This window comes from Vitis vinifera, chromosome 4 (assembly GCF_030704535.1).
Source record: "Vitis vinifera cultivar Pinot Noir 40024 chromosome 4, ASM3070453v1".
NCBI lineage: Eukaryota > Viridiplantae > Streptophyta > Magnoliopsida > Vitales > Vitaceae > Vitis > Vitis vinifera.
In genome coordinates, this window is record NC_081808.1 from 4,386,417 (window position 1) to 4,411,284 (window position 24,868).

At 36.2% G+C, this 24,868-nt stretch overlaps 2 protein-coding genes across 2 annotated transcripts; one reads left to right on the top strand and one right to left on the bottom strand.

Moving 5' to 3' along the window:
• Nucleotides 1-8,003: 8,003 nt before the first annotated feature.
• LOC132253621 (uncharacterized) lies at nt 8,004-10,215 on the bottom strand. The gene is made up of 2 exons (XM_059736218.1): nt 8,280-10,215; nt 8,004-8,172 (listed from the first exon to the last, which is right to left on the bottom strand). The coding sequence occupies exons 1-2, from the start codon at nt 9,034-9,036 to the stop codon at nt 8,144-8,146; spliced, it is 786 nt and encodes a 261-aa protein (XP_059592201.1). The 5' UTR covers nt 9,037-10,215; the 3' UTR covers nt 8,004-8,143.
• Nucleotides 10,216-10,308: 93 nt separating this feature from the next.
• LOC100245608 (transcriptional corepressor LEUNIG) lies at nt 10,309-23,779 on the top strand. Its single transcript, XM_002284889.4, has 7 exons — nt 10,309-10,768; nt 17,375-17,484; nt 17,644-17,793; nt 19,744-19,899; nt 20,002-20,118; nt 21,950-22,156; nt 23,416-23,779. Exons 1-7 carry the CDS (start codon nt 10,561-10,563, stop codon nt 23,557-23,559), a joined length of 1,092 nt encoding a protein of 363 aa, XP_002284925.2. The 5' UTR covers nt 10,309-10,560; the 3' UTR covers nt 23,560-23,779.
• Nucleotides 23,780-24,868: the final 1,089 nt, after the last annotated feature.

Genomic DNA, 24,868 nt, shown 5'->3' on the forward strand with positions numbered 1-24,868 from the left:
CATTCAAGATAATGCAAAGGCTAGCTCCTAAAATCCACTCTACCTGGGTCATTGATGATAACACCTGGGCTGAAGCAGAAAATGAAATGATACATGCATCCTCTTCAGGAATGTCCTTGTGTGAGGTGACCATTTGTTTTTCTTTGCTTGGGAGTTGGAATCCATGTACCCAATATCTTCTATACTTTTTGTTGGGGTCTCCATCTTCTCTGATTGAGTAAAATATCCTGCTTTGATTTGAGGGGAGGAAAAAAAAATGAAGAAATTATTTTTAATTCATTTTGATTACCTATTGTCATGGTGTTGGTGACTGAATGAGGTACAAAATTATTAAAATAAGCAGAATTCATTTTTATAATACTTTCTTCGATTTTTTTTTTTTTTTTTTGGTTGCAATCATCACTTAAAAAATGTTGTGCAGTTGAGAAATAATGAAATTTATTCAATATAAATAAAGATCCATTTTATAATTGTGTTAGAATGATTTGATATACGTTTCAATTAATAAACGAGATAAATTAGATTGTGTATGAATTGATACAAATAACTCATTAATATGTCTTAATTAATAAATGAGATAAGTTAGATGGTGTATAAATTGATATTGATAATCTGTAAATATGGTTTCAACTTGTTAAATGTCTTGGTACGATTTTAACTTCTTAAATTTGTTAATATGTTTATAGTCCATTTAACTTATTTAAAATGCTTTGTTTCTTTTAACTTTGAAGTTCAACTTTTAAAATTTTAATTAATTCAATTGCTTATAAATAAATTTTTTAACTTTACACTGGTTATCATTTTCAATGTTTTTAGAACTTGACCAGTTATTGAATCACAAAAGTTGTCGGTTCGGTGGTTGAATTATGATTAAATTGATAATGTCATAAATATATAATTTATATATTATTAAAATTAAAAATAATTATATATATTTTAAAATATATATAAATAAATTAAAAAAATCAATAATATTTATTTTTTATCTTATGTATGAGTATAAATGTATTAATATTTTAAATTTTAATAAATAAAATATGTATAATATTTAAATGTGAACATATTAAAAATGAAAAACAATTTAATTATTCAATTTTAACTAATTTTATTTAATTTTAAAAAATTTATATTATTTTTATGTGATATTATAATTTTTTTTATTAAACATTATATTTCTTTATAAAAAATAACAAGTTGGATGTAGTCGAGTGGTGTGTTAGCTCATTTAATGAGTTTGAGGTTGAGGTTTAAATCTTTTAAGGAATTGGAGAGGGTTGGGTTTATTTTAATGAATAAAAGGAGGGGTCATTAAATCGTTTGGTTTTCTCTGAGGGTTTGTTTGAATGGATAAAAGAAGCATTGAACAGTTTGATTTGCCAATTATTGTCCGATTCATTGGTGCAATTCAGGCAGTTCGTGGTCGGTTCAATGGCTAAGTAGTTCATAAGATCAAATTGAATCGAAAGGGTTATCGATCGGTTGTTGGATTGATCCATCCAGTCTAGTTTTCAAAATATTGATTATTTTATTTATAATAAAATCAATAAAATTTTACTAGATTAGTTATTTAATTTTTTTTTTTACTATATGAGAATTTTTAATTTTTTTAATTTTATATATATATATATAGTCATAAATGAGTTGACATGATGAAATAAATTTATTGAAGTTATAGAGGGGTCACGATTAAGTAAACGAGTTATATAATTTGACACAATTATAAACAATATTACCCTTAACATAAACTCACTAAAATTTATATAGTTTTGAATTGTATTACTATATCATGTTAAAATTATCGTCCCTAAATTTTAACCTTAACATTAATTCGCTCTTTGAGATTTGAGAAAGAATACAAAGGTGACCTTAACCATGAAATAAACCAAAATGAAGCATTTTTCAATGAGAAAACATAATCCCCCACCCAACATAATTTGGACTTTGGCCTCTCCCTCTCCTGTTTTATCATATCAAGGGCGTTTGATGAGGTCTTATAATTGTTTAGAAAGAAATATTCTCTTCAAATTGATAAATGATAGTTTTTTTTCCATCATTCTTTCATTCGTTCATATACAGAGTATATATAGAGGATAATCACCATTCTAAAAATGGAAAAAAATGATACAAGCAAATAACAACTAATATCCTAATATCTCAACTTTCCTAATATCTCGATATTCCTAATATCTCAATATTTCTAATATCTCAATATTCATAATATCTCAATTTTCTTAATATCTAAATATTCCTAATATTTCAACACTAAATGATATAACGAAACATTCCTAATATCTCAACATATTCAAGGGTTCATCAAATCATCCATGACCTCTAATCCTCGAGAAAAATGGATATGAATCTTAATGGGCACCTAATGAATGAGTGTTGGACCCACTGGATCTCACACTCCACACCCTGCATTCTCTTGTGGAACCGAATTTCCTCAGCACGGGGCTATGAATCTGAATTCAAGCCCACTCTTCAAACTGTGACAGTTTTGTGAATGATGCAATGATTTAGAAGTAGCAGTTCCCTGTGTTTAATAAATTTTACTCCTAACCGATCCCATCTGCCCTTTTCATCACCGGGCTCACTTGCATTGCCTGTAGTTTGCATGGCGGTTTGGCCCTTCCACTTGAGCACCAATCAATTTCTACACTGGATTGAAAGCATAGTTTTAACTGCTCAGGTGATAAAAAGAACATATCAAGGAGAGAAGTGCCGACGTTAAACCTTTTTCTCTCTTTCCCTTCTCGGTCAGGGAGTGGGGTGGGGTAGAATGAGGGAGGTGGTATTTCAGACATGTCAGAGCTGGTCTGGAATATAAACTTCGTAGGATTACATTATTGTTTTTTGATAGGCTTCTTAGGATTACAGTTTTGATTGGGTCCTAATATAATTCCCTGGCCTTGATGCATTTTAAGGCTTCAAAAGACCAGACTGGGAGAAAGTGAAAGCAGCCTGTTACATCTTCTGGTCCAACCAATAAGCTCAGGACTGCAAGCGCAGCAGGACCCTCCCAAGCTCAGCACACAGTGGTTGCTCTTCAAAACCATTGATGATGTTGGGCACTGATGGTACTGGAACTCTTACATAACCGTCGTATCAGTTGGTGAGCAAAGTCTTTACCTTCTTGTATTTACAGAAGGGATTTTTTATTTACTCGCATGAATTCTCAATGGTATTCCTTTTTGGCAGTGGGATGATAAAAATCTTGAATTGCAGGCTGATATGGATCGTTTTGTGGGAGACGGTTCCCTTGATGATAATGTCGAGTCTTTTTTATCTCATGATGATACAGAAGTAAAGGTGAGGTGGTGGCCAGATTTCTGGACCGTTTAGGAAAATCTAACAGGCCTTATAAGAGACCTGGGTCTTTTTCCAAATGTGACTGAAAAAAGAGCTTCTAGCTCCCTCAGTCATTCCCTCTGCATTTCTGTACGTATCAGCAGAACTGTCAAGATAGTCTCTCCATCGTTGAGGAGTTCCTCCTAACTAACATTTTTCACTCTGCAACAAGTAACAACCTCTGTATGTAAAAAGAAAACATTGACGGTCTTAATTGCTGCTTACACATTTCGATGTTTCTACATACTGCTATTTAGCTCCCATGATTAGTAGGCTTCCAAAATTGGCTGACTAAAAATATTTCTGACTCTCTTCTCCTGATTGATGGATAATGTCTCAGGAGGCATTTGAATATCAACGTAGCTCCTCTTTCCTATTCACCTTGGTTGTGAACTTTTGAAGCTGAATCATTATAGAGGCTCGAAGCATGAATTGAAGCTCTTTCTGTTGGAAGAATATTTTGGTGTCTCATATCCATTTTGTGATGATGGCATCCTAGTTTTTGATATTTTTTTTATTATCTGGTGTTTGAAAACCAGTAGGCCCGAATCTTGGTGAAATCCGAAGGGAAGGACTTACCTGAATCGCTACAGGTGGTGGTAGGCTTTTCTTGTTTTGCCGTTCGGTAGTGGTGGATGTTAGAACTCAACCAAGATGAATACCCTAATTTCATATATACTGGAATAATCTTGTTAAAATCAACCAAAATGAATACCCTAATTTCATATATACTGGAATAGTTAACAAGGTAAATACCCTAATTTCATATATATTGGAATATTTAACAGGGTGAATACCCTAATTTCATATATACTGGAATCTCCTGATTAAAAACAATGAGTAGAAAAATAATAGCGGAAACATACCTGAATCCATTGAAGGAGAAACCTTATAGGAAGAAAACCCTTTGAGATGGTCTTCCAATTCTAGCCACTAGATTCTGTGTCAATTTTTCTCTGAGAGGATTTTCAGAAATTGGAATGCGTAGTCGTAGAATGGGGACCATAACCCTATTTATAAACTGCTAGGGCAGTTTTAATTTTATCACAATTATATTTCTGCCCCTCATAGAAATAATAATTGTCTAATGGTATCTACACAATAATCTCATGACAATTATACCCTTAAGCCAATTAATCAATTATTAATTAGATCACTATATTTAGGCTTAATTAAATGATAGCACACACATTTTAATTATTTACATGTGTGGCCCAAATTATAGATTAATTACAAAAATTAATCTAACAATCTCCCACTGGGCCACATGCATATGTAATCAAATAAATGTGCTTAACCTTATGAGCTCAAAATTTGCTATCATGTCCTTAGGGTATATCCGAACAATCTCGTCCATTAACTATACTGACATAGGATCAAGGTGGCCTTTGTTACATCAATCGTTACTAGACCAATCAATGGTCACATATATCTGCACAACTAAATGACATAGATCAATCATGAGTGCATAGCATGGAAATTACATGCAATGTGATCTATTCATGCCTATTTCCAACTGGTCCAACTTAACTTTATTGAGATCAAATCTTTAGCATAATTTAACAGAGTGTAATAAAATAAATACTTTATTTCTGCAGAACACAATCCAAATGTATAGATAAAGTCTAAACATAACATAGAGCAATATACAATGAATAATACAAACTCCCACTAAATTTGGATATCCTCAAATGAGGCAACACCCATATGAGCAGTGTGCTCATGAAAGACCTTGGGTGGTAATCCCTTTGTAAGCGGATCCGCTATCATGGAGTTTGTTCCAATATGCTCTATGGATATCTGTCCACTCTGTACCTTTTCTTTTACAACTAGGAACTTGATATCAATGTATTTTGATTTTGTAGAACTCCTGTTGTTATTGGAATATAAAACTGCTGATTTATTGTCACAAAATATCTTCAGTGGTCTTTCAATACCATCCAAAACACGCAGCCCAGTGACAAAATTTCGTAGCCATATTCCTTGATTGGATGCCTCATAACATGCTACAAACTCTGCTTCCATGGTGGATGAAGTTACGAGTGTCTGTTTGGCAGACCTCCATGAAATTGCTCCACCAGCCAACAGATAAATATAGCCTGATGTGGATCTTCTGCTGTCTTGGCATCCAGCAAAGTCGGAGTCGGAATACCCAATCAACTCTAACTGATCCAATCTCCTATATGTAAGCATGTACTCTTTTGTTCTCTGTAAATATCTCATAACCCTCTTGGCTGCTTTCCAATGATCCATTCCAGGGTTACTTAGATATCTGCCTAACATGCCAACAATGTACGCAATATCCGGACGTGTACATACCTGAGCATACATTAGACTCCCCACAGCTGAAGCGTAAGGAATCTTCTGCATTTCTTGACTTTCTAAACTATTTTTGGGGCATTGATTAAGACTGAATTTGTCTCCTTTAGCGACAGGGGTATCACCTGGTTTGCTATTTTGCATGCCATACCTTTGGAGGACTTTATCAATATAGGTCCTTTGTGACAATCCTAAAATACCCCTAGAACGATCTCGGTGTATCTGGATTCCTAAGACAAAGGAGGCATCACCAAGATCTTTCATCTCAAAATGTTTTGATAAAAATCTCTTGGTGTCGTGCAATATGCTGATATCATTTGTGGCTAGCAATATGTCATCGACATATAAAACCAGGAAAATATACTTACTCCCACTGAATTTGTGATACACACATTCATCCATAAGATTTGCCTCAAAACCATATGAGACAATAATTTGATGAAACTTGAAGTACCACTGACGAGAAGCTTGCTTGAGCCCATAAATGGATTTAGTTAATTTACAAACCATATTCTTTGAGTCTTCGGACACAAAATTTTCTGGTTGTACCATATAAATTGTTTCATCAATGTCACCATTGAGAAACGCTGTTTTAACATCCATTTGATGTAACTCAAGATCATAATGTGCAACTAGTACCATGATTATCCTGAAAGAGTCCTTCGTAGAAACTGGAGAGAAGGTCTCTTTGAAGTCAATTCCTTCTTTTTGAGTAAAGCCTTTAGCTACAAGACGTGCTTTATATCTTTCTACATTACCATTTGAATCCCGCTTGGTTTTAAATATCCATTTACAACCAATGGGCTTCGTACCAACTGGTAATGGGACAAGTTCCCAAACTTTATTGTCTTGCATAGATTTGTACTCTTCATTCATGGCTTCAATCCATTTATGAGAGTTGGAACTTTTCATGGCTTGTTGGAAGTTGATTGGATCATCTTCCATCATTCCACTTTCTACCTCACGTTCCTGGAGATATACGATATAATCGTCCGAAATTGCATTTCTCCTCTCTCTAGTGGATCTCCTTAATGGCATATTTTCTTGAGGTTGTTGAGTTTGTTCTTCAGGAGCAATGTCCTCATTTGCAATTAAGGGTTGAACAATATTGTCTGTTGGTTGAGGATCCAAATTTACTTCTTGATCAATGATAGGTAGTGAAACCTGTACATTATCAAAAGCAATAGTAGATCCCTCTTCCTCCTCAAAGACAATATTCCTAGCCTGATTTCTCCCCCCAAACTCAACATCCTCAAAAAATGTTGCAGTTCCCGTCTAAAAAATTGACCTAATAGCAGGATCATAAAATTTAAAACCCCTTGATCGCTCTGCATAGCCAATAAAGTAGCTACTAACTGTTTTAGAGTCCAATTTCTTTTCATGAGGCTTATAAGGTCTCGCTTCAGCTGGACATCCCCAAATATGAAAATGCTTTAAACTGGGCTTTCGACCCGTCCAAAGCTCATAAGGCGTTTTAGCAGCCGCTTTAGTTGGCACCCGATTTAGGATATAAGCTGCCGTTTTGAGTGCTTCACCCCAGAGTTTTTCGGGTAAAGTAGAATGACTAATCATACTCCTTACCATGTCCTTAAGGGTTCGGTTTCGTCTTTCTGCTACACCATTCATGCTAGGTGATCCTGGCATGGTGTATTGAGGGACGATCCCACATTCCTCTAGGTATTTAGCAAATGGTCCTGGACGTTGTTCACCTGATCCGTCATATCTACCATAGTATTCACCACCACGGTCAGATCTGACGCTCTTTATTCTTTTGTTGAGTTGTAACTCAACTTCTGCTTTAAATGTTTTGAACACGTCCAATGATTGTGATTTCTCATGTATAAGAAATAGGTAGTCATATCTTGAATAGTCGTCTATGAATGTTATAAAGTACTGTTGACCATTCCAAGATGCCGTAGGGTATGGTCCACAGATATCTGTATGAATTAATTCTAAGACGTCTGTAGCTCTATTGGCACCTAATTTCTTTGTTTTGGTCTGTTTTCCTTTAATACACTCAACACAAATATCAAAATCTGAAAAGTCAAGTGAATCCAAAATCCCATCGGACACAAGTCGCTCAACTCTAGATTTAGAGATATGACCTAGGCGTTTGTGCCACAATGAGGCCGAATTATCTTTATTCAATTTACGTTTTGTACCTCGTGATTCCACATGCAAGGTTTCATTATAGGACGGAACAGTTTCCAACAAATATAGATTATCATAAACATTAAGTAAACCGGTTCCTACAGCATTTGAATTAATAGATAATGTAAATTTATTGTTTCCAAATGAACAACAATAACCTGATTTGTCCAAAACAGAAACTGAAATTAAATTCCGTCTGAAAGACGGTACAATAAAAGTATCTATTAAATCCAAAAAATAACCAGATTTCAATAATAATCTAAAGTGCCCTATTGCCTCTACTTCTACCGACTGACCGTCTCCGACATAGATGCATCTTTCAGCATCACTTGGTTTTCGGTAACTCAGACAACCCTGCATAGAAACACAAATGTGAGTAGTAGCACCAGAATCTAACCACCATGTGTTTCTAGATACTGAAGCTAAATTAACTTCAGAACAGACCAAAGTAAGAAACATACCTTTCTTAACACGCCAAGCAGCATACTTGGTACATTCCTTCTTAGTATGTCCAGGCTTATTACAGAAGAAACATGTTACCTCAACTTTCTGTTTCTTTTGTTCTGGACCATTAGAAGCAGCAACCTTATTATCCTTATTCTTTCGTTTGCCCTTATCCTTGGAAATGCTAGCCAGATGAGCACTTTCGGTCTTGTCTTGCTTCAATCTCTCTTCCTCTTGCACACAGAATGAAATGAGCTCATTAAGAGTCCATTTATCCTTTTGACAGTTATAACTGACCTTGAATTGATTAAATTGTGCAGGAAGAGATATGAGAACCAAATGCACGAGTAAATCATCAGATAACTCGAGTTTCAAAGCCTTAAGTTTTGAAGCAAGATGAGACATCTCCATGATGTACTCCCGAACATTACCCTTGCCTTTATACTTCATTGAAATCAAGCTTGCTAAAAGCGTGCTCGTTTCAGCCTTATCGTTTTTGGCAAAACGTTTCTGAATTTCCGCAAGGAAGTCACTGGCATTAGTAACCTCATCGGTTACCGCACCCCTGAAAGCTTCTGGAATGCCGCGCTTCATGATCATAAGACTTAGCCTATTTGAACGTTCCCACTTACCCCAATAAACCTCATCCTCTTGAGTACTTTGCTCATTGAGTTCATCAGGTTTGGGCATTCTCAAGGCCAAGTCTATATCCATGCAGCCTAAGAGAATCATCATATTCTCTTTCCAGTCCTTAAAATTAGTCCCATTTAACATAGGGACATTATTGATGTTGACAGATATAGAAGTAGTTGATATAAAAGCTGAATTGAGAACAAAATAAAATGAATCAAATAAACCATCATGCTCACATAAAATAAGCAATTAAACACATAATCTTTAAATTTAAAAGCAAATTATGACATTTCAAGATACCTAGCACAACATTAATATCAAGTCTTTGGACAGTAATATTAACTGTAAGTGGTACTCTTGTTGTAGTGATCAAACATTGATGATAAGTTATGTCAAATAATAAATCTATCTTTGGATTGATTTATTATTTAAGTTACCTTTATAATCATCACATATTTATCACCACAAGTATGTATGCAATTTGACCAAATATTAACTTTCCTTTGGGCCAGTCAATACCCGCATGAATCACATACACACAAATATCTAACACCCCGAACAGACTAATCTACACGGAAGATGTCACTTTGGTGATTTTCCGCTTTAATTAGCCTATTTAAAATGCTAGATCAATAACTTAAATATTAATATCATAAAATGCTATTAAATAATAATAATAATAATAATACTAATAATAATAAAAAATTTATCAACTCAATATTTCATAAATCTTAATCCATTGACATATATATATATATATATATATATATATTAAAATAATAACTCAAAGAATTAATCAAGGAGTAGGCTCTGATACCACTTGTTAGAACTCAACCAAGATGAATACCCTAATTTCATATATACTGGAATAGTCTTGTTAAAATCAACCAAAATGAATACCCTAATTTCATATATACTGGAATAGTTAACAAGGTAAATACCCTAATTTCATATATATTGGAATATTTAACAGGGTGAATACCCTAATTTCATATATACTGGAATCTCCTGATTAAAAACAATGAGTAGAAAAATAATAGCGGAAGCATACCTGAATCCATTGAAGGAGAAACCTTATAGGAAGAAAACCCTTTGAGATGGTCTTCCAATTCTAGCCACTAAATTCTGTGTCAATTTTTCTCTGAGAGGATTTTCAGAAATTGGAATGCGTAGTCGTAGAATGGGGACCATAACCCTATTTATAAACTGCTAGGGCAGTTTTAATTTTATCACAATTATATTTCTGCCCCTCATAGAAATAATAATTGTCTAATGGTATCTACACAATAATCTCATGACAATTATACTCTTAAGCCAATTAATCAATTATTAATTAGATCACTATATTTAGGCTTAATTAAATGATAGCACACACATTTTAATTATTTACATGTGTGGCCCAAATTATAGATTAATTACAAAAATTAATCTAACAGTGGAAGCTCCACTCGCCCTGGGTTTCTCATGTGGTTCCGATGAATGGATCGTGCGGGAGCTTTGGGCGGGAGGTTAGGGATGAAGAAGAGGTAAGTTCAAGCGCTGGTGTAAGCGTGAGGGAGAGGTAGCCGCTTCTGCAGACTGCTGAGATTCATGCGTTGATTGAGTGTGGAGGAAGGACGGGGGTTGCAGGCGGTGCTGGTGGTGGGCCAGCAAAAGTGACTGTGGATGGGACAGAGAAAGGTGGTGGGCCAGATGGCAGTGTTCGAGGTGTGGGAGGGTGATGAGTTGGGCCTAGGTTTGGATTTAGACTATGAAGCCTCCGGACTGTGCCTCTTGGTCTGTGGGCAAAGAAGGTGCCGGCCGATGGAACCACGTGCGTCGAGGGGATGGCAGCAAGCCGATCGGGGATCACCGACTTCGCTGATGCATCCAGGTACCCCGTTCTTCACTCTCGTCCTCTCTTTTCTTTGGGCTTACGGGGTCTCTCTTGCTCTACTCCTTTCTTGTTGCCCTCAAGAGGAAGAGGGAGAGCCGTCAGAAGGGTGGTCCTCCAGTTGCCTGGCTAAGTTTAGCCGGTGCTTAGGCATGCTGACAGAGGATTTTGAAGAGAAGATTCTGTACCTTCTTGGGAGGATGAAAGCGAGAATTGACCAAAGAGGTCAGGAAGGGGCTAAAAGAAGGGCGAATTCCTTGTCTTCAAGGTTCGGAAGGGAACTCAAGAAGCTTGAATGGGGCAGTGACATATAAGGGTTGAGGAGCGGGTTGGGCAAATATGGTGGGGCCTCTGTTTCGGGATGCGGATGAAGATAAGAATCCTGTCATGGAATGTGAGAGGGGCGAATGATAGTGGCAAAAGGAAGATTGTTGAATCCTTGGTCTAGTCGCAAAGGATGGATGTGGTTTGTTTCCTGGAAACCAAAATTCATGAGATGTCTGGTGGGCTTGTACGTGGCCTTGGGTGGGCAGATGTTTAGAGTGGAGTGCCCTCAATTGAGGGGTGCAGCAGGAGGTATTCTGGTGTTCTGGGATAACAGGGTGCTTGAATTAGTTGGATTGGAAGCGGGGATGTACTTGATTTCGTGCCATTTTAAGAATTGCGAGGATAGTGGTTTCTGGATTTTTATTGAGGGTGTATGGCCTGGTGTGCAGAGGAACAGGGAGAGTTTCTGGGATGAGCTTGGGGTAATTAGGGGTTGATGGAGTGATCCTTGGTGAATCCAGGTGATTTCAAGCGTAGTAGGGGAGGAGGCCTTTACCCAGCCATGAGGAGATTTTCAAAGGTCAAAGAGGAGTTGGAGTTGAGAGACATCCCTTTGCTAGGGGTCCTTCACCTGGAGTGGTGGGTTGAATAATCAGTCCTAGTCTAGATTTGATTGGTTGTTGGTGTCAAAAGATTGGGATAACCTTTTCAACGGGACCTTGCAGTGTGTTTTACCCAGACCAGTATCTGATCATTTTCCCAATCTGTTAGATGAGGGAGGCCTGAGGAGGGGACGTTCATATTTGAGAATATGTGGTTGGAGTAGGAGGGTTTCAAAGAATTGCTGAAAAATTGGTGGGTGGGTCTTAATTTTAATGGGTCCCATAGTTTTGTTTTGACTGCCAAACTGAGAGCTCTAAAAGCAGTCTTGAAATCCTGGAATAAAGATGTTTTTGGCATTATTGAAGCTAGAAAGGGAGCGATGCTCAATCAAGTGGCGTTTTGGGACAAAAGGAGAGGGTTACAACACTGTCCATGGAAGAGGTTGAAGCTAGAAATGAGGCAAGGAAGGATTATAAAAAGTGGGTTCTTAGGGAGGAAATTGCGTGGAGGTAGAAATCAAGGGAAGTGTGGTTGAAGGAGGGTGACATTAACACCAGTTTTTTTCCATAAGATGACAAATGCCCACAAAAGGAGAAACTGGATGGCCAAGGTTTAAAGTGAATGGTAGTTGGCTTAATGAGGAGAATGAAATAAAAGATGGTGCGGTTGGGGCTTTTCGGAACCTCTTGACCGAGGTAGAAGAGTGGAGACCCATTATAGGTGGTTTGTCTTTTTAGTGTCTAGAAGACTAAGGCTGCAAGGCTAGAGCATCCATTGGTTTTCACTGCTCTTTTAGATCTAGGCAAGGAGAAAGTGCCAGGTCCAGATGGGTATACTACGACATTTTGGCTTTTTAGTTGGGAGTTTGTGAAGGAAGAGGTGATGATGGGATTTTTTAGCGAGTTCTATGAGGAAGGCAGATTTGTTAAGTTCTTGAATGCCACTTTTCTGGTTCTAATTCTGAAGAAAGGTGGTGTTGAAGACTTGAGAGATTTTAGGCCAATTAGCCTATTGGGCAGCCTCTATTAGCTGTGGGGCTAGGTTTTAGTCAATAAACTTAAGAAGGTAATGGACAAAGTGATCACTGAATCCCAAAATGCATTTGTTAAGGGGAGACAAATTTTGGATGCATTTTTGATTGCTAATGAGGTTGTAGACTTAAGATTGTAAAACAATGAATGTGGTGTTCTTTGTAAGCTTGAGAAGGTGTATGATAATGTAAACTAGAATTTCTTGCTTTCAGTGTTAAGAAAGATGGGATTTGGGAAGAAATGGATTAAATAGATAGAATAGTGTATCTCAAAAGCAGAGTTCTCTGTTCTTGTCAATGGATTCCTAATCGGTTTTTTTCAAAGCTCTAGGGGCTTGAGATAAGGGGACCCTTTCTCTCCCTATTTATTTGTGATTGCTATAGAAGTTTTTAGCTGTCTCTTGAAGAGGTCGTAGAGTGGTGGCTATTTGGGTGATGGGTGAGGGGTAGGGGAGGGGATGAGATTCAGATCTCTCATTTATTATTTATTGATGATACTCTTGTGTTTTGTGAGGCATCACAGGATCAAATGACTTATTTGAGTTGACTATTTATGTGGTTCAAGGCCAATTATAGATTGAGAATTAACTTGGAAAAAAGTGAGTTAATTCGTGTGGGGTGGGTTTGCAACATAGATGAATTGGTCATGGAGTTAGGTTGTAAGGTGGGCAGTGTGGTCTTGCATTTTTCATTACCGGGATGTTAACTTATATGGGTCAAGGGCAAAATGAGGGGTCTACAATGGTCTTTCCTCTTTTTACTTAGGTCTTCCTTTGGAGGCTTTCTCACTCTAATTCGAAGTACTCTTTCTAGTATGCCCATCTATTTTATTTCTCTCTTTTGCATGTCAAAGCAGATTAGACTAAGGTTGGAGAAAATTTAGAGGGATTTTCTTTAAGGTGGTGGGGCTCCTGTGCAGAAACTTCATTAAGATGGAAAATGGTATGTTCAAAGAGAAAGAAAGGGGGCTTGGGTGTGAGATGTCTATTAACAATGAACAAAGCCCTTACTTATCAAAAAAAAAAAACAATGAACAAAGCCCTACTTTGCAAGTGGAGCTGACGTTTTGCCAATGAAAGAGAGGCACTTTGGAAGCAAGTTATTAGTTAGAAGTATGGTGAAGATGAAGGGGGGTGGCAATCTTGTGAGGTGAGAGATAGGTATGGTGTTGGCCTTTGGAAAGCCATAAGAAAGTAGTGAGATCTTTTAAGTAGTAGATTGTTTCTCTTAGTGGAAAATAATCAGAGAGTGAGATTTTGGAAGGACAAGTGATGTGGAGATGAGCCACTTTGTGTTTCCTTCCTTTCCTTATCTGCTTAGCCATATCTAATGAAGCTTGGGTGGCAAATGCTTGGAACTTGGAAGGTAAAAGGGGTGAATGGACTCCTTGGTTCTCTAGGCCCTTTAATGATTGAGATAATGATTGAGAAGTGGAAAGTGTGGAGCGCTTTCTGATGAAGCTCCAAGCAAACAGGGTGTATAGGGATGTGGAAGGTAGGGTGATTTGGACGGTTTTGAGAATCCAGAACTTTTCGGTTAAATCTCTCCATTTTGTTTTGGAGCCCGGTGACTGTCTATTGTTCCCGAGAAGTATCATTTGGAGATCTTGTGTGCTACCTAAGATGGCTTTTTTCGCGTGGGAGGCAACATGAGGGAAAACTTTAACTTTGGATCAGGTCCAAAGAAGGGGATTTTCTTTAGCAAACAAATGTTTTCTTTGCCACTTTGAAGAAAAAACTATTGATCACATTTTTTTTCACTGTGCAAAGATGTGGATTCAAAGGTAACTACTTTTTTCTTTCTTTGGGGTGACTTAGGTTATTTTCTATTTGGTTAAGGAGACACTCCTTGGGTGGCATGGTTCCTTTATGGGTAAAATCCGCAAAAAGTCTTAGAAGGTAGCCCCTTTATGTATCTTTTGGACGGTGTGGAAAGAAAGGAATCTACTAGCATTTGATAATGCGGAGTTCTTGGTCCAAAGGATGAAAAATTCTTTTGTTTGTAATTTGTGGTCTTGGTCTAGGGTGTCTATACATATGAGCTCTATTTCTCTTGTTAACTTTATTGATTGACTAGGTTTTGAGTGAGGATAGGTAATGTTTTTTGTTTTTCTCCCTATTTCACTTGGGTGAGCCTTTGGGTGGCCGGCATATACTTCCTTTATACTTTAGGATGCTGTCTTGGTGTTTCCCTTTTTTTTTTTTTTTTTACATATATATATACTTTCTAATCTTACCTATATATAAAAAAATTTATAGTTTTGATAGGTTTTCTTTATCGGGGGTTTTCAAAATAATCTTATTGTTAGTAGTTAAAAAGTCCACCATTTCTTTTTTGTAGGCAAATGAGAATTAGTATTAGTAGTGCCTAAGAGGAGACATGCCAAACTACACACGATGTATAAAGTAGACGCCTAATTTAAGTGAGACGAGGTCAACAAAAAGGCACCCTTTCCTTACTTGAAGCTTAGCTAATCTATAAGATTTATCAGACATTGATTGGTTCTCTATGTATGCACTAACTCAATTCACAGAAGTATACATGAAATCAGATTTGATTGCTTGGTCAAATTACTCAATATCATTAAATAACCTTCTATTCCTTAACTTGCCAAGAGTCTAAAACAAGTACAATGGAGCAGCTCTCCTAGTTTTTTTTTTTCTGCTTCTTGCCTGCAAAAGACTCGTGCCACCCCAAAAGGTTCTCTTTCACATAAGAGTGCATTACCCAAACCTCTCCAAAGAGAGAATATCAATTGCCCCAACATTCTAGCTTTGGAACAGTGAAGTAGCAGATGGTCCATTGTTTCCTCTTCACCTTTGTACAAAAAACACCTATTTGACAAATTCCATCCCCTCCTTTGGGCTGATCAAGTGTTAGAATTCTGCCCTAAGTTGCTTCCCTAGTAAAGAAACCTACCTTCATAGGTGCCCACGTACTCCACACTACACCCTTTGGGAAAGGCTTCCAATCTCCCATTGTTAAACATGCATATAGAGACCTAACCGAGAAATTGCCATGCTTGGTTTCATTCCTACTCAATTTGTCTTCCTCTTCCCTTCTAATTGGCAAGGAATGGAGTTTCCGTCATAAGAAATTCTCAACTTCCACGAGTTCCCAATCATTGAATTTCCCAGAAAAATTGGGTTTCCAACCCCTTCCCCACCTTGCTCCCTCACATCCGCTACCCAATCATTTTTGTCCAAAGCTATAGAGAATAAAGTTAGGAAGGCTCATTCCAAGGGTAAATCATCACACCAAATATCATTTCAAAATTTTACCCTTTTCCCATTCCCAACTTTGGAATGATACCTGCTTTTAACAACCTCCCACCCTTTTCTAATAGCTTTCCTTTGTGATTTGAATCTATAAGGACTTTCTTTTTATTGCAAATCTCCAACTCCACTTACCAAGCAAATCCTTGTTTAAAATGGATTAAAGAGCTCACCTGTGTTTGATTTAAAATTGTTTAGTTTGATGATATCTCATTGTGTGCCCTTCTCATGTGGGACAAATGGACAATTTCTAAAGCACTTTAAGCATTATCTTCTCTGAAAATAACATCCATCTTGGTTTTCTGAAAACAAGAAAACACAATTGTTATGGAAGTCTCCAATTTTCTTTGGCTAACCCGGGTCACCTTGGCAATATTGGTTCCCTTCAGAATTTTACTATGCTAATAAAGAAGAATCATGAGCATTTTTCTTGAGTCAATGGGAAGCTTTCAAGCTTATAGTTTGTATTTTTTATTGTGGAAGGTGATATTTCCAACATCATCTAGTGGAGTAAAGATTGTGGTGTAAAAGCTTGTAGACTCTCTGTCCTTTTGAATAAGCTGTAGGTATTCCTGATTAGTTGGATGTTTCTTATCTATGGGTTCCTGAGTTGCTTATTGTGAAGTTAATTTTAATGCTGACAGTGGAGCTGTGACTTTTTACTATGTGGGACCTTGATGTTACCCTAGTTTATTGTTCTAATAGTTTTCATTGTTTTATTCTATTTTTTCTTCTTTTTATTGGCCTCATCTCTTTGAGGATTTTTTTTTCCTTCTTTAATCTTCTTCTATTAGACCTTGTCTTTGTATTTTTATCTTCCTGTTAATAAGTTTAGTTGCCCAATTCAACAATTGGCTGCTATGTTTATAGGCATTTTAACTTTGTTTGATATGCCCCACTTTTTACTCTCAGAATCTGGGATGGATAATCTCTGCAAGATATTAAGCACTTTAGTTCACTTTCTAAAAAAATGGTTGATTTTGGTATTTTAAATTCATTAACTTTCAGTAGCTGCTTATATGTTGTGTGATTGCTCAAAAAATCTTACCCCTTCTAAATAGTCCTCAGCATCTAGTTGTACATAAAATATTTCTTTAAAGTTCAAATTGCATAATTTGTTTCCATTAATATTTATCCACTGTAATATATTATTATTATTATTATGTCATTATTTACCTACTAGAGATGCACTTTTTTAATTATTTTTATTTTTTAAATAAAATAAAAAATGAAATATTCCATCTATATTTGTTTTGGTTTTTTTCTTGCAATACCAGTTCCCCAATGCCATGACAGGCACAACCGTAAAGTAAGATACTTTTAGGAAACAATTATGAATTAGTAATGGATGAAATTTCACATTTGTGCTTGTAGATGGTGCAATTCTCTCTCTTATAAAATTTGAAATTTGATGTTTGCATTTTATTTCAGAGTTTACATTTACGGAAGTCAGCTCCGTTCAAGCGAGCACAAGTAAAGTTATCTGTTGCCAATTCTCATCAGATGGAAAACTGCTTGCTAGTGGCGGCCATGATAAAAAGGTAAGTGCCAAGAGGATTAAAGTATCCTATATTATTAAAAGTGAATGTTGAAGAGCACTAAACATGTGATGAAGGGGGAGCTGTAATGCTTCATCATGTTGCATAGTTAGGATCATAGAAGAATAACTGAACTACTTTTCTTAATGGTTTTAAATGCAGGCAGTATTGTGGTATACAGACACTTTAAAGACAAAAACTACACTTGAAGAACATTCAATGTTAATCACTGATGTCCGTTTCAGTCCGAGCATGCTGCGTCTTGCAACATCTTCATTGGACAAAACCGTCAGGGTTTGGGATGCTGACAGTGTCAGTGGACTAGTTCTTCTTTTTGTAGTTCTGTGTGTTTTCTTTGGTTTTCTAATGTTAGTGTTTTTGTAAGAATATTTTGCTTCTGAATGTTCTTTCTGGAGCATTGGTTTCTATCTAACAAGTATTGGAGTTGACCTGGTTACATCTAAGATTATGTTGACCTATCAAGTTTGTCAACTTGGTGGTGTTTGATTGCTCATTTATTGTACTGTTTTTGTGAGAGAATGCATTTTACATATTTATATTAGAAAGTTGGTTACTTGAAGATAACAAAATTGAAACTGTGCATGTTTTTGGCTGTTTGTTTGTAAACCATGACTTCTAAACTGTGATTGTTTTCCTGTTGGTGTGGGGTGGGGGCTGGTGGTGGTGGAGTTCCCTAGTTTAGTTTGTCAACAATGAATAGAAAGAAGAGAGGAGGGCTGTTAGGAGGGAGGAGTTTTCTTTGTGCCCACAAAAAATGATCGCCTTAAAAGATTGAGGTGATTTGGTGAGAAGAAAGAGAGATTAAGCACCACTTTCCTACACTGGATTTTTTTTTTTTTTTTTTTACCAAGGAGCCTAATGTGGTTCATTATTCTATTTCTTTTTTCCTTTTCTCTCATCTTTAAGTGGTGGGAAAAAAGAAAAGATTACTAGTGTTAATAGGAACATGTTTTTCTTTTACATCTTTTTTGTGTTTTGGGGTTGAGATTGTTTGAAGAATAATGCATCCTTCAGTTTGTACTGTTACATTTATTCCTGTCAAATCAATTGTTTGTTTCAATCACAAAAGGAAAAAAATGTTAAAATTTAGTACATTGCACCATACAATTGACATATAAATGAAGATGGGGGCATTTCTCCTCTGTTGTTGCCTCGTAGCTCAAATAGTGTTTTCATGCTTTCCAGTATATGTTGGGATGTTTGCAATGCTGTGGGGTGGTATTCTGCATCATGCAACAATGCAAATGATCAAGATGATACTTGCCAGATTAGCGCTTTCATTTTTTGATGCATTTACAGATGAACAATGAATACCTAGCATATATTTTGGTTGGTGATAGTTAGTGAATCAGGCTGATGCTGTGATATATCACCTTTAGAAAAGATACGGGAAATATTTACAATAAGATTTCTAACATGTATTATTTCCCCTACTTTTAAAACTTATGATAGCTTAGCCAAGGGATTGGCCGTGATGGACGTGTAATGCTATTACAAAAAGTGATTATATTCCACTCCTTTACCAAGGTCTAGGGATAATTATTGACGCATGCTAATTGTACACATCTGGCATCCTTGGGTGGTGCACCCTCTATCATACATTTGCCCAGAAAAAAAAAAAAAAAAGAAAGAAAAATCATCTTCTCTGCTTTCATGAACTGGCATTTCTTCATTAATGAAATATTGGGGAATTTACATTGTCCTCTTAGTTGTGCAGCTTGTGCCACAACATCAACTTGATTGCGAAACCTCCCAATTCTATCAGTTATCAATTCAATGTTTTTAATGATAAAATAAATAGATTATATATATATATGTATGGTAATAGGCACATGTTAAGGGTACCATACCTGTGTGCTTGTATGTATGGGTGCACAGGTATGTGGACATATGAGTGTGTGTACTGTTTCACTAAGAAATAGATCTGCATATAATTTGGATTTCATGTTTAAATACAATGTGATTTGTGCGTGTACGCATTTATTGCTTATAGTGTAATGTGCCAGGGCTACCTTTTGTCCTTATTTGCATTATTCATATGGATGTGAGATTTGTAATTTGTGTACTGGGCCTACTGGCTTATTACTGACAGCTGCTTGTTTTTATTCCTTGTAAATTGGCTGTACCGTCAAATCTTTTACTTTTTAATTTTCCTTTTAGTCTGTCTATATGCTTATGTGTTGGTATGACTCCTAATTGTACTTGATGTCGTCTCAACTTTATATATGACTTACTCTGCAGACTAGTTACTCGCTACGTACTTTTACTGGACATTCTGCGTCTGTTATGTCGTTGGACTTCCACCCGAATACAGATGATCTCATCTGCTCTTGTGATGGAGATGGTGAGATACGATACTGGGTTATTAAGAACGCTTGCTGTGCAAGGGTATTCAAGGTAGAAACTAGTTCATGTTGGTTTATGCATTTCATAAATTATGTAAGCCTTGGAGGGGTATGGACATTCTTGGAGAATTCTAATTTTCTTCATTTCAATTAGGGTGGTATAGTCCAAATTAGATTTCAACCTCGTCATGGAAGATATCTTGCAGCAGCTGCAGAGAACGTTGTATCAATACTGGATGTGGAGACACAAGCTTGTCGGCATTCATTACAGGTTAGTATATTTTTCAATGTCATTATACAATTTAACCAAGGACAATATGGAAAAATGCCTATAAAGAAAGTGTCATTCTTTTTTCAGAGAAAAAAAAAGGAGAAAGCAAATGACACTTCAAGAACTTTCATAAAAAAAGTGTCATTCTTCTTTCTTTTTTTTTTTTTAAATTTAATTTAAATCTTGTAGAGTTATTTTATGTGGAATCAAATTTGGGACTTCCCTCTCGTAATCCCACTTGAGCCACTCCCCCTCCTCTCTCTCTCTCTCTCTCTTTCTTCCCTTTTCTGTTTTCTTGTTTTGTGGTTCCCTGATGGGACATAAGTTTCTCTTGTGATATATATACAATACAACACATGATACATGGTACTATGATACTGGTGCTTTTGACTATCTTTGGTAATTTCTTAAAAATTAAACTTGACTTTCCTTTAGAAGTGCCCCTCTGGGCAGTAACTCAGCAGTAGTGATCTATGGCATTGGACTAGAGGGCTTGAGTTTGAGCCTCCCAAGTAACAAAGTGTTGTAGGGTAGAGGGAGAGGGGGGGTGGGCAGTTGGAATAACTGCCTCACTGTTGGAGTGAATTCTCAATTCTCAGGGGAAAAAAAGGAAAGCTCAGATTTGAAAAATATTTTCTTACAAAAAATTATTATATTAATTTAGAATATAATTTACGTTCAGAAATGGATGATGAAAAAGAAGGGATAAGATGATTCTGCAAGAGAACACTGCATATGTGTTATTAAAGGACCATGTGAAAGATTATAGCTTAGGTATGATTATATCCATAATGAATATTTGGAAGGTGCTATGCGAGTGATTTGATCGATGTGCTCTTGAAGATAATGATGAATGAACAGTTTTACTCAATATATTAATTTCTTTTTCAAATGTTTTTTCTTTTAGGGGGAGGACATTTTTTATGAGTTCACAGTACAGAAGAATATGAAAATGATGTAAAATACAATTTATTAGCTCACAAGTATGTTATACTGGATTTACAGAAAGAATGGATTCTGAAAGGTGGGTTCCAATAATTATGTGTCAATCACTTTTTCCCTTGAAAATCTCCTAATGGATGGGTTTGGTGGTTTCCTTTATAAGGTGGAGAATTCCAAATTCAATGATTTAGAATTTGCTTTTATTTGTAAAAAGGGTTCTCCCATTTATGAATTGTTGAAAAGGACTTTGTGTTGAGGATTTTTTCTGCTAGAATGATCTGATTATTGCTCATTGGATATAGAAAATTTGACCCTCTGAATTTTATCAATCTGCAAATTCCTTACTACTCGTATTTGTGCCATTTTAATTGGAAATATATTTGAAAATTTAGTAGAATTGCCTTTTCTATTTGAAAGATACCTTATTGTATATTTAGTCACTTATTCAAACTGTAATACAATTCAGAATTCATTTTGATGTATTTCAAAAATAATATGAAGTAGAAAATTAAGATAACTTTCAAATCTCAAAAGCTGAGACAGGTTATTTTAAAATTGAACATATATGCGGGTTTGAGAAATTCAATGTTTTTTCTATACTTTATAAATGCTATTTAGTTGATGACATTTGTAGTATAGATAGATGGATACATGGATAGATAGACTTTTGAAAGTTCTTAGGATATAAATATCCATCTTCTGGACCTTGATGAGTTCTGATCATTATCATGTAAAAAATTTTCTTCTCCTTGTTGTCCCTTTTCCTTTTTCTTTCTGATAAAGAAATGAGTCAAATATTCTAATGAAAGCACCAGAAATAGGTGCCCCCTGGTATACATGATGTCTCTTATATGTGATAGGCAATTCTGACATGGGTTTGTAATGCTAGGGACATACGGAACCAATTCATTCTGTCTGCTGGGATCCTTCTGGTGAGTTCTTGGCATCAGTAAGTGTGGATTCTATCAGAGTTTGGACGCTTGGGTCAGGAAACGAAGGGGAGTGCGTTCATGAGTTGAGTTGTAATGACAAGAAGTTCCACTCCTGTGTTTTTCACCCAACATATTCGTCATTGCTGGTCATCGGTTGTTACCAGGCAAGTCATTTGTCCTTTATTGCTTAAATTCTTATACTTGTTTATTGTTTACTTGAGCATTAGTCAGAGCTATATTTTTCTCTATGGTATTGCTTTATGTGCAAAAGTATTCAGTTAATTTAAGATTCTAATAAAGATGGCATTAAACCTGCATGGGTCATACTGCCATAAGTAGGGAGATTTTGTTAAATCTAAAACAGGAATCCTTAGATCTTTACTCAAACACCTATACCTACCTTTTGTTGGGAATTGTCCCAAATTCCTAATTAGTAAATATTCCTTTTTGTAAAGAATATTGTATAGAATATTTCTAGGTTGATATATTATTGTAATATTAGACTTCCTTATAGAATAAGGAAGGTTGTTGGAAATATCTCTATAAATATTCTAGGTCATGAGGGGAAAAAGTTATGAGATGGAGATGGGCCTATAGAGACTATACGAGGTGGATAGAGATGTGAGGAAGAACGGGAGGTACCTGGTGGAGCGAGAGGGCTCGTAGTAAGGTATGGATACAAGGAGTGGGGAAACATGGGATGTTTTGGGAACCCAATAGTTGTATCTGGTTCTATCCTCTGTAATATTCTCTATTGTATAGTGAAATTATTCTCTCTCATCCGTGGACGTAGGCATGGTTGGCCGAACCACGTTAAAACCTCGTGTACCGTATGTGTGATTGTTTTATCTTTGTGTTCTTGAACTAACATTGTTGGCATCAAAGCTTTCGCTGGCACTACACCTTTTCCCTTGTACATTTATTCAGTAAATAAACTGTCAGGACCCATCAATAACTCAAATATCCATAAGCACAATTTCCCTCTATCTTTTCCAGCAAATAAACTGTCAGGACCCCATAGGTTTCTGCATCCCTTTTGAAAGATCTAAATGGAAAAATGAGTGCATTGTGAATTTAGACCATCTAATTTTCCTTATATTTCCAACAGTAGAGATTTTCTTGAAGAGGCCATGCAAGTCCTTGAACTTCAAAGAATTTTCTTATACTTTCTCTTGTATCTTCTCTACTTCTTATCATATTCTATGTTTCAGGTTATGTGAAATTTGTATTATATTGCAAATGTTTTGTTGAAGTATCCAAACCTATGGGTTTTGTCTATGTTGGGTATGGGTTTGGGTTAAAGGGTGTTGGTTGCTTCCTCTTTTATCAGTTGGATCAGTCAAGTAAACCATTAAATGTTTAGTAACCCATAAAGCTGTCTTGGCTTGATTTCTAATCATATTAGTATTGTTATTTGCTACAGTCTCTAGAGCTTTGGAACATGAGCGAGAACAAGACAATGACTCTTTCAGCTCATGATGGACTAATAGCTGCCTTGGCTGTATCAACTGTGTCTGGCTTGGTTGCTTCAGCTAGCCATGACAAGATTGTCAAGCTCTGGAAGTGATTCAATTGTTTTTGTCATGGTAAAAACTGCCTCTGCATTTCAGGGACTAGTTTTCTTTTCAGTGTTTGATCAAATGCTGGTTTAGTATACACATATTTTGGTTGATCATTCTGTCTGTTTTGTGTTTTGCTTTTTTGGATCTCAACTTTATCTCCTCGTAGTCCTGGATATTGACCTTGTATTGTTGCTGTGTTATGTCTATCATATTACTCTTTGCTAACATTGGACTTTCAATTTGCGTTTTAAGAAACGATCGTAATTTTTTGTTCTCTATAAACGGGTATGTGTTTTAGTTCCTGGTAGTCTTTCTATTTTGTTTATTCTAATTTATATTGTTTCGTTCGAGACCATTCCCTTCTGGATACCAAACATGGTTTTACATTAGCTCAGCAAACTTGGGTTTTGCCTGTCATATTTGGTTGTTGAATCATAATTTCCTGACCAATCTCGAAACCATGATCAAAATTCAAAACAATGCTTTGTCCCCTCAATCTCATTATGTCTTCAAGAAGAGGAATGAAAGGGAAAGGTTACATAGGGCCCACAGATTCATGAGTGAGCCAGTCATGGGTGCTGTAGGACTGAACCAGCTCCGATCTGTCATCCTATGTGTATTTTCAAGGGGCCCATAATGTTTTAGATCTTTATTCTCTTCAAGGTGTATTTTCATATTTAGTCATCTCTATTTTGTTTGTATATCAAAATCACTATGTGCTTGGTTGTCGAATGTACTTGGTTGTCAAATGTACAGAATCATTTTTTCAATTTTTTTTTGCCATAGTTTGAAATGGGTTCATTGGACGGGACATGGTTGTCATGTTGTGAAAGGAAATGTTTTCTTGTTGGTAGTTAGAAATCAGAATTGAGCCTATAGGTAGCAACAGACTAAGTTTTTCCTCCAGCATTTTGTTCATTGATGACCATGGGCTGCGAGCAAAAACTACCACCCTTGATAGGATTTGCCCAACAATTATATTAGTATAACATCTGAAGATTGGGAAGAACAAGGTCTCCTGTACTGGAGTCTTCTGCTATCAGAAACTAACATACTCTGTTGATGTTAGTTTGTGCTAAACATTAGAAACCAGTTAGAACTCAGCATTTGCATTCTGAAATTTGTTGATTTATGCTTGAATTGTGAAAATCTCTGGGAATTTCTAATGTAAATACATGGATGCTCTACAAGGATGGTTCTGACTGATGAGAGTCCCTTTTTTAAGTCCTCTTGATTAGTTGGAGTTGCAATAAAATGGAAAGTATGATCTTGGCATTATCCTCCCTGTTCAAACATTGACAGTCACTGGGCACC

Bases quoted from the DNA above. Each gene is read 5' to 3' on its own strand.
- LOC132253621 (XM_059736218.1), bottom strand. From the start codon at position 9,036: ATGTTAAATGGGACTAATTTTAAGGACTGGAAAGAGAATATGATGATT. The intron at 8,173-8,279 runs GTATGTTTCTTA...GTTTCTATGCAG, and splicing joins TGCTTGGCGTGTTAAGAAAG to GGTTGTCTGAGTTACCGAAA.
- LOC100245608 (XM_002284889.4), top strand. From the start codon at position 10,561: ATGGGACAGAGAAAGGTGGTGGGCCAGATGGCAGTGTTCGAGGTGTGG. The intron at 17,794-19,743 runs GTCAGTGGACTA...CTTACTCTGCAG, and splicing joins GGGTTTGGGATGCTGACAGT to ACTAGTTACTCGCTACGTAC. The intron at 22,157-23,415 runs GCAAGTCATTTG...TATTTGCTACAG, and splicing joins TGGTCATCGGTTGTTACCAG to TCTCTAGAGCTTTGGAACAT.